The sequence below is a fragment of the Hemibagrus wyckioides genome, linkage group LG24 (assembly GCF_019097595.1).
Source record: "Hemibagrus wyckioides isolate EC202008001 linkage group LG24, SWU_Hwy_1.0, whole genome shotgun sequence".
In the NCBI taxonomy this organism is placed as follows: Eukaryota; Metazoa; Chordata; class Actinopteri; order Siluriformes; family Bagridae; genus Hemibagrus; species Hemibagrus wyckioides.
The window spans coordinates 1,182,483-1,195,518 of NC_080733.1; the positions used below are offsets into that span (position 1 = coordinate 1,182,483).

Sequence of the window (13,036 nt, forward strand, 5' to 3'; positions counted from 1 at the left end):
CAGGCAGGAGGAAAAGAGGAAGGCCAAAGAAAGGAGAGGAGTGTAACTGTCCTCTGGAGTGTAATGAGAGGAGTGTAACCGTCCTCTGGAGTGTAATGAGAGGAGTGTAACCGTCCTCTGGAGTGTAATGAGAGGAGAGGAGTGTAACCGTCCTCTGGAGTGTAAATGAGAGGAGAGGAGTGTAACCGTCCTCTGGAGTGTAAATGAGAGGAGAGGAGTGTAACCGTCCTCTGGAGTGTAAATGAGAGGAGAGGAGTGTAACCGTCCTCTGGAGTGTAAATGAGAGGAGAGGAGTGTAACCGTCCTCTGGAGTGTAAATGAGAGGAGAGGAGTGTAACCGTCCTCTGGAGTGTAAATGAGAGGAGAGGAGTGTAACCGTCCTCTGGAGTGTAAATGAGAGGAGAGGAGTGTAACCGTCCTCTGGAGTGTAAATGAGAGGAGAGGAGTGTAACCGTCCTCTGGAGTGTAAATGAGAGGAGAGGAGTGTAACCGTCCTCTGGAGTGTAAATGAGAGGAGAGGAGTGTAACCGTCCTCTGGAGTGTAAATGAGAGGAGAGGAGTGTAACTGTCCTCTGGAGTGTAAATGAGAGGAGAGGAGTGTAACTGTCCTCTGGAGTGTAAATGAGAGGAGAGGAGTGTAACTGTCCTCTGGAGTGTAAATGAGAGGAGAGGAGTGTAACTGTCCTCTGGAGTGTAAATGAGAGGAGAGGAGTGTAACTGTCCTCTGGAGTGTAAATGAGAGGAGAGGAGTGTAACTGTCCTCTGGAGTGTAAGGAGAGGAGTGTAACTGTCCTCTGGAGTGTAATAACAGGAGTGTAACTGGCCTCTGGAGTGTAATGAGAGGAGAGGAGTGTAACTGTCCTCTGGAGTGTAATGAGAGGAGTGTAACTGTCCTCTGGAGTGTAATGAGAGGAGAGGAGTGTAACTGTCCTCTGGAGTGTAAATGTGAGGAGTGTAACTGTCCTCTGGAGTGTAAATGTGAGGAGTGTAACTGTCCTCTGGAGTGTAATGAGAGGAGAGGAGTGTAACTGTCCTCTGGAGTGTAATAACAGGAGTGTAACTGTCCTCTGGAGTGTAAATGAGAGGAGAGGAGTGTAACTGTCCTCTGGAGTGTAAATGAGAGGAGAGGAGTGTAACTGTCCTCTGGAGTGTAAATGAGAGGAGAGGAGTGTAACTGTCCTCTGGAGTGTAAATGAGAGGAGAGGAGTGTAACTGTCCTCTGGAGTGTAAGGAGAGGAGTGTAACTGTCCTCTGGAGTGTAATAACAGGAGTGTAACTGGCCTCTGGAGTGTAATGAGAGGAGAGGAGTGTAACTGTCCTCTGGAGTGTAATGAGAGGAGTGTAACTGTCCTCTGGAGTGTAATGAGAGGAGAGGAGTGTAACTGTCCTCTGGAGTGTAAATGTGAGGAGTGTAACTGTCCTCTGGAGTGTAAATGTGAGGAGTGTAACTGTCCTCTGGAGTGTAATGAGAGGAGAGGAGTGTAACTGTCCTCTGGAGTGTAATAACAGGAGTGTAACTGTCCTCTGGAGTGTAATAACAGGAGTGTAACTGTCCTCTGGAGTGTAAATGAGAGGAGTGTAACTGTCCTCTGGAGTGTAAATGAGAGGAGTGTAACTGTCCTCTGGAGTGTAAATGAGAGGAGAGGAGTGTAACTGTCCTCTGGAGTGTAAATGAGAGGAGAGGAGTGTAACTGTCCTCTGGAGTGTAATGAGAGGAGAGGAGTGTAACTGTCCCCTGGAGTGTAATGAGAGGAGTGTAACTGTCCTCTGGAGTGTAATGAGAGGAGAGGAGTGTAACTGTCCTCTGGAGTGTAATGAGAGGAGAGGAGTGTAACTGTCCTCTGGAGTGTAAATGTGAGGAGTGTAACTGTCCTCTGGAGTGTAAATGTGAGGAGTGTAACTGTCCTCTGGAGTGTAATGAGAGGAGAGGAGTGTAACTGTCCTCTGGAGTGTAATAACAGGAGTGTAACTGTCCTCTGGAGTGTAAATGAGAGGAGAGGAGTGTAACTGTCCTCTGGAGTGTAAATGAGAGGAGAGGAGTGTAACTGTCCTCTGGAGTGTAAATGAGAGGAGAGGAGTGTAACTGTCCTCTGGAGTGTAAATGAGAGGAGAGGAGTGTAACTGTCCTCTGGAGTGTAAATGAGAGGAGAGGAGTGTAACTGTCCTCTGGAGTGTAAGGAGAGGAGTGTAACTGTCCTCTGGAGTGTAATAACAGGAGTGTAACTGGCCTCTGGAGTGTAATGAGAGGAGAGGAGTGTAACTGTCCTCTGGAGTGTAATGAGAGGAGTGTAACTGTCCTCTGGAGTGTAATGAGAGGAGAGGAGTGTAACTGTCCTCTGGAGTGTAAATGTGAGGAGTGTAACTGTCCTCTGGAGTGTAAATGTGAGGAGTGTAACTGTCCTCTGGAGTGTAATGAGAGGAGAGGAGTGTAACTGTCCTCTGGAGTGTAATAACAGGAGTGTAACTGTCCTCTGGAGTGTAATAACAGGAGTGTAACTGTCCTCTGGAGTGTAATAACAGGAGTGTAACTGTCCTCTGGAGTGTAAATGAGAGGAGTGTAACTGTCCTCTGGAGTGTAAATGAGAGGAGTGTAACTGTCCTCTGGAGTGTAAATGAGAGGAGAGGAGTGTAACTGTCCTCTGGAGTGTAATGAGAGGAGAGGAGTGTAACTGTCCTCTGGAGTGTAAATGTGAGGAGTGTAACTGTCCTCTGGAGTGTAAATGTGAGGAGTGTAACTGTCCTCTGGAGTGTAATAACAGGAGTGTAACTGTCCTCTGGAGTGTAAATGAGAGGAGTGTAACTGTCCTCTGGAGTGTAAATGAGAGGAGTGTAACTGTCCTCTGGAGTGTAAATGAGAGGAGAGGAGTGTAACTGTCCTCTGGAGTGTAAATGAGAGGAGAGGAGTGTAACTGTCCTCTGGAGTGTAATGAGAGGAGAGGAGTGTAACTGTCCCCTGGAGTGTAATGAGAGGAGTGTAACTGTCCTCTGGAGTGTAATGAGAGGAGAGGAGTGTAACTGTCCTCTGGAGTGTAATGAGAGGAGAGGAGTGTAACTGTCCTCTGGAGTGTAATGAGAGGAGAGGAGTGTAACTGTCCTCTGGAGTGTAAATGTGAGGAGTGTAACTGTCCTCTGGAGTGTAAATGTGAGGAGTGTAACTGTCCTCTGGAGTGTAAATGTGAGGAGTGTAACTGTCCTCTGGAGTGTAAATGTGAGGAGTGTAACTGTCCTCTGGAGTGTAAATGTGAGGAGTGTAACTGTCCTCTGGAGTGTAAATGTGAGGAGTGTAACTGTCCTCTGGAGTGTAAATGTGAGGAGTGTAACTGTCCTCTGGAGTGTAAATGTGAGGAGTGTAACTGTCCTCTGGAGTGTAAATGTGAGGAGTGTAACTGTCCTCTGGAGTGTAAATGTGAGGAGTGTAACTGTCCTCTGGAGTGTAAATGTGAGGAGTGTAACTGTCCTCTGGAGTGTAAATGTGAGGAGTGTAACTGTCCTCTGGAGTGTAAATGTGAGGAGTGTAACTGTCCTCTGGAGTGTAAATGTGAGGAGTGTAACTGTCCTCTGGAGTGTAAATGTGAGGAGTGTAACTGTCCTCTGGAGTGTAAATGTGAGGAGTGTAACTGTCCTCTGGAGTGTAAATGTGAGGAGTGTAACTGTCCTCTGGAGTGTAAATGTGAGGAGTGTAACTGTCCTCTGGAGTGTAAATGTGAGGAGTGTAACCGTCCTCTGGAGTGTAAATGTGAGGAGTGTAACCGTCCTCTGGAGTGTAATGAGAGGAGAGGAGTGTAACTGTCCTCTGGAGTGTAATGAGAGGAGAGGAGTGTAACTGTCCTCTGGAGTGTAAGGAGAGGAGTGTAACTGTCCTCTGGAGTGCAATAAGAGGAGTGTAACTGTCCTCTGGAGTGTAATAAGAGGAGTGTAACTGTCCTCTGGAGTGTAATAAGAGGAGTGTAACTGTCCTCTGGAGTGTAATAAGAGGAGTGTAACTGTCCTCTGGAGTGTAATAAGAGGAGTGTAACTGTCCTCTGGAGTGTAATAAGAGGAGTGTAACTGTCCTCTGGAGTGTAATAAGAGGAGTGTAACTGTCCTCTGGAGTGTAAGGAGAGGAGTGTAACTGTCCTCTGGAGTGTAAGGAGAGGAGTGTAACTGTCCTCTGGAGTGTAATAACAGGAGTGTAACTGGCCTCTGGAGTGTAATGAGAGGAGAGGAGTGTAACTGTCCTCTGCAGTGTAATGAGAGGAGTGTAACTGTCCTCTGGAGTGTAATGAGAGGAGTGTAACTGTCCTCTGGAGTGTAATGAGAGGAGTGTAACTGTCCTCTGGAGTGTAATAACAGGAGTGTAACTGTCCTCTGCAGTGTAATGAGAGGAGTGTAACTGTCCTCTGGAGTGTAATGAGAGGAGTGTAACTGGCCTCTGGAGTGTAAGGAGAGGAGAGGAGTGTAACTGGCCTCTGGAGTGTAAGGATTAGGAACAAGTACATCAGAGGGACAGTTCATGTTGGACGTTTGGGGGACAAAGTTAGGGAGGACAGATTAAGATGGTTTGGACATGTCCAGAGGAGGGAGAGTGAGTATATTGGTAGGAGAATGTTGGACATGGAGCTGCCAGGCAGGAGGAGAAGAGGAAGGCCAAAGAGGAGGAATATGGATGTAATAAATATATAAATATGAGGATATGAAGCTAGTGGGTGCAAGTGTTGAGGATGCAGAAGATAGGGATAGGTGGAGAGAGATGAAGAAAGAAGAAGTTCCTGCCAGCAAGTATTAGGAAATTCTCAGTGATCAGGTGTATCCTATGGTCCAAATGTTGTTTCCAAACGATGATTTCATTTGTCAAGATGTAAAAACAGTTCAGTTTTGGTTTGAGGAGCACAAGTTCAATATCAACATCAAACCATTGTGGGAAATTCTGGAGAGAAGAGTGAGAAGCAGGTTTCCTGCTCCAACCGCTCTGAAGCATCTAGAAGATATTCTACTAGATGAATGGTGTACATTTGTAATTAAACTGTAGCTATAGAATCGTTAATGGCTCTAATTGTACTGTAGCAGATTCACACACACACGATATATAAATATATATAATTTCCTGACTGACAAACAATTTACATATAAATCCATTCCTATCCTGCTCGATGAATGAGGCCTTGTGTTAGAGAGAAAGAATGAATCTGTGTAAAAATCTTCTATAGCTACATGACAGTTACACCAATTACTATTTCTATAGCTAATTGTTTATATTCTCTTTCTTTAATATCTTAAGAGCCATTTTTCTCCTCATCCTGGACTGCTCCATGCAGAAGGGTTCTGTAGTGTTTAATAATCATGTGTGGAAAGCTTTTCCCTGTGATTTGAAATGATTTCATCAATACGGTAAATACTTTATAGTATGTCCTGAACACACCATGGGAAACTGCATGAGCTCACCCGTTACCTGTTCACAATATAACAATAACCTGAGAAGAGATCTGCTGGACATGTGGCTACATGCTCTTCTCCTGCACACGTTTGCACGTAAACACACACACTCACACAAACACAAGTGAGAATCCATGCAGTGAAAGACAGAAGGAAAGCATGACTTCATACAGCATTCCTGCGTGCTTAGACAAACAGGCAAGCAAACACACAGAAGTGCACTGATGCCTCCGCCTGATTCTGACCAGCTCTGGATGAACTCAGTATAACTATACTTATAACCATAATCCAAGCATTCCCTATAATAATCATACTCAATCACGCTGCAGCTGGACAGCTGAGGATCCTATCAGCTCTCCCGGTCATTATTCTCCTCAGACCTCTCAACAACACACCACACTGATGTGTGTGTGAAAATCCCAGCAGATTTTCTTCAAATACTCAAACTGACACCAAAGTCATGTTCACGTGGAGTCACGCAGATCCCCTGGACAGACTAAATCCCTGCTCATCATCCCACACTCATAACCCTGTCACTGCATTTATAATCAAAAGCTTCTTCTGAAAGCTATGCACGTGCACAGAAGGTCTTGAAATAGCTGTGTGTCTGGCTGCTACACATCTGCATCACGGTTTAAAATAAAGTTCAACTAATATTGACTAAATTCTAATAACTTCAGTAATGACTCTGGGGCAGGGGCAGGGGCAGGGCTGTGTGACACTGCTCATGTGTGTACACTCAGGACATTACTAAGATGACAGCATATGTGATATGTGTTATAAAAAAAACATGCCACACACACACACACCACCCCACAACCCAGATCCAGCATCAAACCAGTGACCCTGGACACTATATGGCCCCACTCCTGAGCTCCCAGTGTTTGCTAGTTTCCATTGTGACCACTGCCCTACCCCTGGTCAGAGTCTCGTCGCTTGGAGGTGCCCACTGATGCTGTGGATGGATCTGTGTGGACCAGGAGACAGCCATGGACAGAGCCACTTGGGGACTTTCACACCATCACAGATCTGCCATTTCCTCTGTCAGCTTGTGACAGCAAAGAACTAGTGTCTCTAATGACCTTAGAAACTACACTGACCTAATAGTTCCTCATGGGCCATTGATTGCTGTTGTAGAAACAACATTAATCAGTTACATTATTTACTGTTTAGCTTCACCCAAATGAGGATGGGTTCCCTTCTGAGACTGGTTCCTCTCAAGGTTTCTTCCTCATACAGTGAGGGAAAAAATGATTTGATCCCCTGCTGATTTTGTACGTTTGCCCACTGACAAAGAAATGATCAGTCTGTAATTTTAACGGTCAGTGTATTTGAACAGTGAGAGACAGAATAACAACAAAAAAATCCAGAAAAACACATTTCAGAAAAGTCCATCATGGCCAAGACCAAAGAGCTGTCCATGGATGTCAGGGAGAAGATTGTAGACCTACACAAGGCTGGAATGAGCTACAAGACCATCGCCAAGCAGCTTGGTGAGAAGGTGACAACAGTTGGTGCGATTATTCCCAAATGGAAGAAACACAAAAGGACTGTCGATCTTCCTCGGTCTGGGGCTCCATGCAAGATCTCACCTCATGGAGTTTCAATGATCATGAGAACGGCGAGGAATCAGCCCAGAATTACACTGGAGGATTTTGTCAATGATCTCAAGGCAGCTGGGACCACAGTCACCAAGAAAACAATTGGTAACACACTACGCCGTGAAAGACTGAAATCCAGTAGCGCCCGCAACGTCCCCCTGCTAAAGAAAGCACATGTACAGGACCATCTGAAGTTTACCAGTGAACATCTGAATGATTCAGAGGAGAACTGGTGAAAGTGTTGTGGTCAAATGAGACCAAAATCCAGCTCTTTGGCATCAACTCAACTCGCCATGTTTGGAGGAGGAGGAATGCTGCCTATGACTCCAAGAAGACCATCCCCACCGTCAAACATGGAGGTGGAAACATTATGCTTTGGGGGTGTTTTTCTGCTAAGGGGACAGGACAACCGCACCGCATCAAAGGGACGATGGACAGAGCCATGTACCGTCAAATCTTGAGAGAACCTCCTTCCCTCAGCCAGGGCATTGAAAATGGGTCGTGGATGGATATTCCAGCCTGACAATGACACAAAACACACGGCCAAGGCAACAAACCCAGACCTTAATCCCATAGAAAATCTGTGGAGGGAGCTGAAGGGTCTTTACCTTAATGACTTGGAGAGGATCTGCAAAGAGGAGTGGGCCCAAATTCCTTGAGATGTGAGATGTGTGCAAACCCGGTGGCCAACTACAAGAAATGTCTGACGTCTGTGATTGCCAACAAGGGTTTGGCACCAAGTACTAAGTCATGTTTTGCAAAGGGGTCAAATACTTATTTCAATAAACTTCAATATTTCAATATTACTTCACTCAATAAAATGCAAATCAATGTAGAACTTTTCTGAAATGTGTTTTTCTGGATGTTTTTGTTGTTATTCTGTCTCTCACTGTTCAGATAAACCTACCATTAAAATTACAGACTGATCATTTCTTTGTCAGTGGGCAAATGTACAAAATTAGCAGGGGATCAAATCATTTTTTCCCTCACTGTACCATCCCAGGGAGTTTTTCCTTGCCATCGTCACCACAGGCTTGCTCATTAGGGATAAAATAGGGATAAAATAGTTTAATAATTAAATTTAATAATCTATTCTTATTTCTAGTCATTTTTATGTTATTTTTTTTTATTTTCATTTTCCCCCTCCCCTTTCTCTGTTTCTCTTCTTTTGTAAAGCTGCTTTGAGACAATGTTCATTGTAAAATGCGCTATACAAAATAAATTGAACTGAATTGAATATATGGCCAAAAGTATCTGCCCCCTGACCGTCACACCTGTACGACCTTGCTGAACTTCTAATTCCTGGTTCATTCCCTCTGCTGGTTTAATTAGCTCCACTCTTCTGTGAAGGTTCTCCACTAGATGTTGGATTGTGTCTGTGGGGATTAGTGATCTTTCAGCTACAGGAACATTAGTGAGATCAGACTCTGATGTTGGGATGTTGAGGATGCTCCAGTTCCAGTTCATTCCAGTGGGGTTGAGTCAGAGTCAAGGCTCTGCGCAGGACAATCCAGTTCTTCCACTTTCTCCAACCTTCACCTCCACACCATGTCTTCATGGAGCTGCTTTGTGCACAGGGACATGGTCATGCTGGAGCAGGAGTTAGTAATGTTACACACACACACACACACATATATACACACACACACACACACAAACATTCTGTATGAGGGTGTGATTAAAACTATGTATGAACAGTTTGGAGAAGAAGCTCATGAGTGGAATGGTCAGGGGGCAAATATTTTATTGGCCATATAAAGTACATATGATGCTTGAACAGAACAGAACTTTCCCTGGACTTCAGCTACCTGACTCCACACATACACGTTTAATTTATATATATATATATATATATATATATATATATATATATATATATATATATATATAAATATAAACACAAGCTAAACCATTAAACCAGAATCAGGCAGACACCAGTGTGAGTGTGTGTGTGTGTGTGTGTTTGGGGAGACGAGACGACAGACAGCTTGAATAAACAAGCAAAACAAAGCTGAAAGCAGCGGCGCTAATTACGGCTCAGGCCTCGGTGCACGCGCGCACACACAAACACACACACGTATACACACACGCGAGCGCGCACACAAACAAACATGCACGAATTAGCATCGTTACAGTCTTAGCCGAAGCGGAATTTTAGCAAGAATGTTTATAGTAACGCTGGGACACACTGCCTCGCAATGGCGACATGTATTTCTCTACATACTGCTATCACAACTGTACACACACACACTGACACACATATACATACATACATATACACACACACACACACACACACACACTGGCAGCTTCCTCCGTCTGCTCCGGTTAGCTAGCGGAACAGGCTAGTCGCCGTACAGAGCTAGCGGCACTCACCGATGTGGTTGTCCTCGATGTGAGCGATGAGTTCGGCCAGGGAGTCGAAGTGCAGCCCGCAGCCACCGAAACGACACGCGTTCGAGAAGAACGAGGCGGCTGCGACGCCCGCCATCTCCACCACGGTGTAGAGGAGAGGATGAGGAGCAGCGAAGGAGAGGAAGAGGAGAGGAGGAGAAGCAGCGGCGCGGGAGCAGCTGGAGGAGGGGGGAGGGGGCGGATCGTGACTGAGGAGGAGTGAGCGATACACCTCACTGATGGGCATCACGAGTCACTTGACTGAGCCGACTCTTTGGGTGAATCGAACTGTGCGTGTTTTGATTAATTTGACTCACACTGATAATATAATTGTAAATAATGCATTTAGGTAACACAACACTTCCATACGGCATTGGGAAAGCATTTAAATAATAACTGTTACTGTAAATATTATTATAATTATGATCATATTATTATTATTAATTAATGTAATTTTTTCCCACTCAGTAATATTTGGACACGTGGTAAGCATTCATATGTCTCATGTTTATTTTACATTCAGTGCAGGATAATTCACGATAAGCAGACCACAGCCTTATGCATATTCTGCCATTTAAAGTGTTTCGTTTAAAGTGTAGAGATATGCATCATAATTGTCCAGGATTAAACAGTGTACACACTTTTAGCAGTGAGACAGTTCGAGTCCACCATCATCTAAATACCAACTGAAGGAGAACAGTGTTCATCCCTGCAGCACAATTCCTATTAAAAAAAGATTTGATTCATATGGTCATCTTTTATCCAGATTTTCTTCTACTTTGATTTAATTGAATACTGTGAAACGTATCATCCCATCTACTTGCTAATAATGTCAGTCACCATGACTGCCTGCTGCCTGGTTAATATTTTTTAATGCATGTTGTAGCTCTAAGAGATGAAACTGTAATCACTGGTGTGGTCCAAACCAGCCTCTTAGAGATAACGGAATGTCCCGTGCATCGCCATCTAATTAATCTTTGAACTCAAGATTATAAAGATCTTCTAGGGTCTTCTGCTATCTTAAAGAATATGCATGATAAGCCTAATAATACATATACTAATACTGACTTACTGCAAAGCATTGCATGTATAGCACTTTCATAATTCTGTAAGGAAATATCATCCGGTGTATGATCAACCTGTGTCTGAATGATATTATGCATTGTGTTGCTGCCACGTGATTGAATTATCGGATAACTATGTAAATAAGCGGGCATACAGGTGTTTCTATTAAAGAGGACGGTGAGTGTATGTTGAAAACAATTCAATATCAGAAAAGTGACATCATACAGCAACATGCCAAGCAACATCTATGACTCGGTAAGGTGTTATCACATTTGGAAACTTCACCTTTTCTACTACTTCTAGGTAGCTGGAATACATATGCCTTTTGCATATGTTTTGCTTTGGTGGTCTGTTCTGTCAATGTTGAATCTGAGTAAACTGGGAAATATCATGTGGTGTGATTCCAATCTGTTATGAATATCTCTTCCACTGGCTCTGTCTATTCTTTCACACTCAACATACAATATATTACCAAAAGTTTTGGGACACCCCTCCAAATCAGTTCAGGTGTTGTTTTTCAGGGGTTGGGCTCAGCCCCTTAGTTCCAGTGAAAGGAACTCTTAATGCTTCATCAGACATTTTAGACAATTTCATGCTTTGTGGGAACAGTTTTGGGATGAACCCTTCCTGTTCCAACATGACTGCACATCAGTGCACAAAGTCCTGCACAGAGTCCTGACCTCAACCCCATAGAACACCTTTGGGATGAATTAGAGTGGAGACTGTGAGCCAGGCCTTCTCGTCCAACATCAGTGCCTGACCTCATAAATGCGCTTCTAGAGGAATGATCAGAAATTCCCATAAACACACTCCTAAACATTGTGGAAATAGAAAGGCAGGACAACTCCATATTACATTCATGTGCATGTAAAGGCAGATGTCCCAAAACATTTGGCAATACAGTGTACATGCAGTTCCTTATTACAGTTTTAGTTAAAACAGGTTTTGTCTAAGACAGCATGATCATTTTAAAACTATAGCCAATGTTCATGGGAAATTGCAAAATTGCACATTTCTGTGTAAGTATGTGTCCACCTCAGGACACATGTTTCAACAACATCTGTATACATGGATTTATATTTTAAAATTATTCAAGCCATAAATAAAATGTATAGAACATACATACACAGTCTAGTCCTTCCTCCTCATCCTTACAGATGCACACACTTGATAAATGCATTCCCAGACAGCGCAGTGTGTGTGAGGTATTTTATTACTTCATTACATGAAGCCGGAGTAAATGTAACCATCTGCTCACCCACAGCTCAAGCCCAGGATGCTCATGCTAGATGTTAGCAGATGTGACGTCAAGCTAGGCCTGGCTAAAAGATTAAAGAGCACATTACATACTCAGTCCTTCACTGGATTAGATGTGTCCTTGACAGACAATAGCACAAGGCACACACACTCATTCATACACACAATAATAAAAATTAATGTTTGACGTTTTTGTGTGATGATTTTTATAGGAGAATTATTTTGAAAAGCGAGAAACTGAGAAAATGTTCATTGTTAAAAGCGCAATACAAATAAAATGAAATTATTAAAATTGAAAAGATTGAACTCAAATGAATACCATTTTTCGCCCAGTCTCTTTCTACAGGTGGAACCATGAACCTGCAGCTGAACCTGCAGCCTGAGGCCTGCAGCTCCTTAGACATTCGTCTGGTTTATTCCTAGTCATCAGTGTGGCCTTTTAGTGAGCTGGACACCTCACTGAAGATTCACAACTGTTCCAGAGCACTGGCTCTCTCTGTGAGTCCCAGAGTCTTTAAAATGGCTGATTTATTTCAATAACTTTAGTCTCCACAATTAAAAAGTGTGTTTTGTGATTACTCAGGTGCTCTTCATCATACAAGCACTTTTGTTTAAAGATCTGAAGTGAGGCAAATCTCTAAAAATCAAGGAAATCAAAAGTAAATATTTTGTCATGATATTAAACATGGATGCAAATTGATCTTTAATAGCTCACAAAGTTGAAATATTGAAATCTGCTGTCAACAAGAAGACTTTTAAAGACATAGATTAACTTATTTTTATTATCCTTCGCATGCAGGACATGGAGAAAGTAGACTTGATAAAATAGTTTTGGACAGTTACTCAAAGACAAAGTTGTAGATATAGTATAGTGTACAGTTTAGTATAATGTATTATAGTATAGTGTAATGTAGTATATTATAGTATAATGTAGTATAGTGTAGTATAATGTAGTATAGTGTAGTATAATGTAGTATAGTATAGTATAATGTAGTATAGTGTAGTATAGTAGAGCATAATGTAGTATAGTGTAATGTAATGTAGTATAGTATAGTATAATGTAGTATAGTGTAGTATAGTATAATGTAGTATAGTATAGTATAATGTAGTATAGTGTAGTAAAATGTAGTATAGTATAATGTAGTATAGTAATGTAGTATAGTATAATGTAGTATAGTATAGTATAATGTAGTGTAGTATAGTGTAGTAAAATGTAGTATAGTATAGTATAATGTAGCGTAGTATAGTGTAGTAAAATGTAGTGTAGTGTAGTATAATGTAGTATAGTATAGTATAATGTAGTATAG

At 42.7% G+C, this 13,036-nt stretch overlaps 1 protein-coding gene across 3 annotated transcripts in view; it reads right to left on the reverse strand.

Moving 5' to 3' along the window:
• jazf1a (JAZF zinc finger 1a) overlaps positions 1-9,614 on the reverse strand; it is a 37,379-nt gene extending 27,765 nt beyond the window's left edge. Inside the window, exons 1-2 of one of the 3 annotated variants that reach the window (XM_058377619.1) lie at positions 9,390-9,530; positions 8,288-8,603 (exon numbers count right to left, since the gene is read on the reverse strand). In XM_058377619.1, the coding sequence (XP_058233602.1) occupies positions 8,288-8,480 (193 nt within the window). In that variant the 5' untranslated portion in view covers positions 8,481-8,603; positions 9,390-9,530. Of the gene's footprint in view, positions 1-8,287; positions 8,604-9,389 lie in introns of all 3 variants that reach the window. The other 2 variants (XM_058377620.1, XM_058377621.1) reach the window with 2 other exon arrangements.
• Between the last annotated feature and the right edge of the window lie 3,422 nt (positions 9,615-13,036).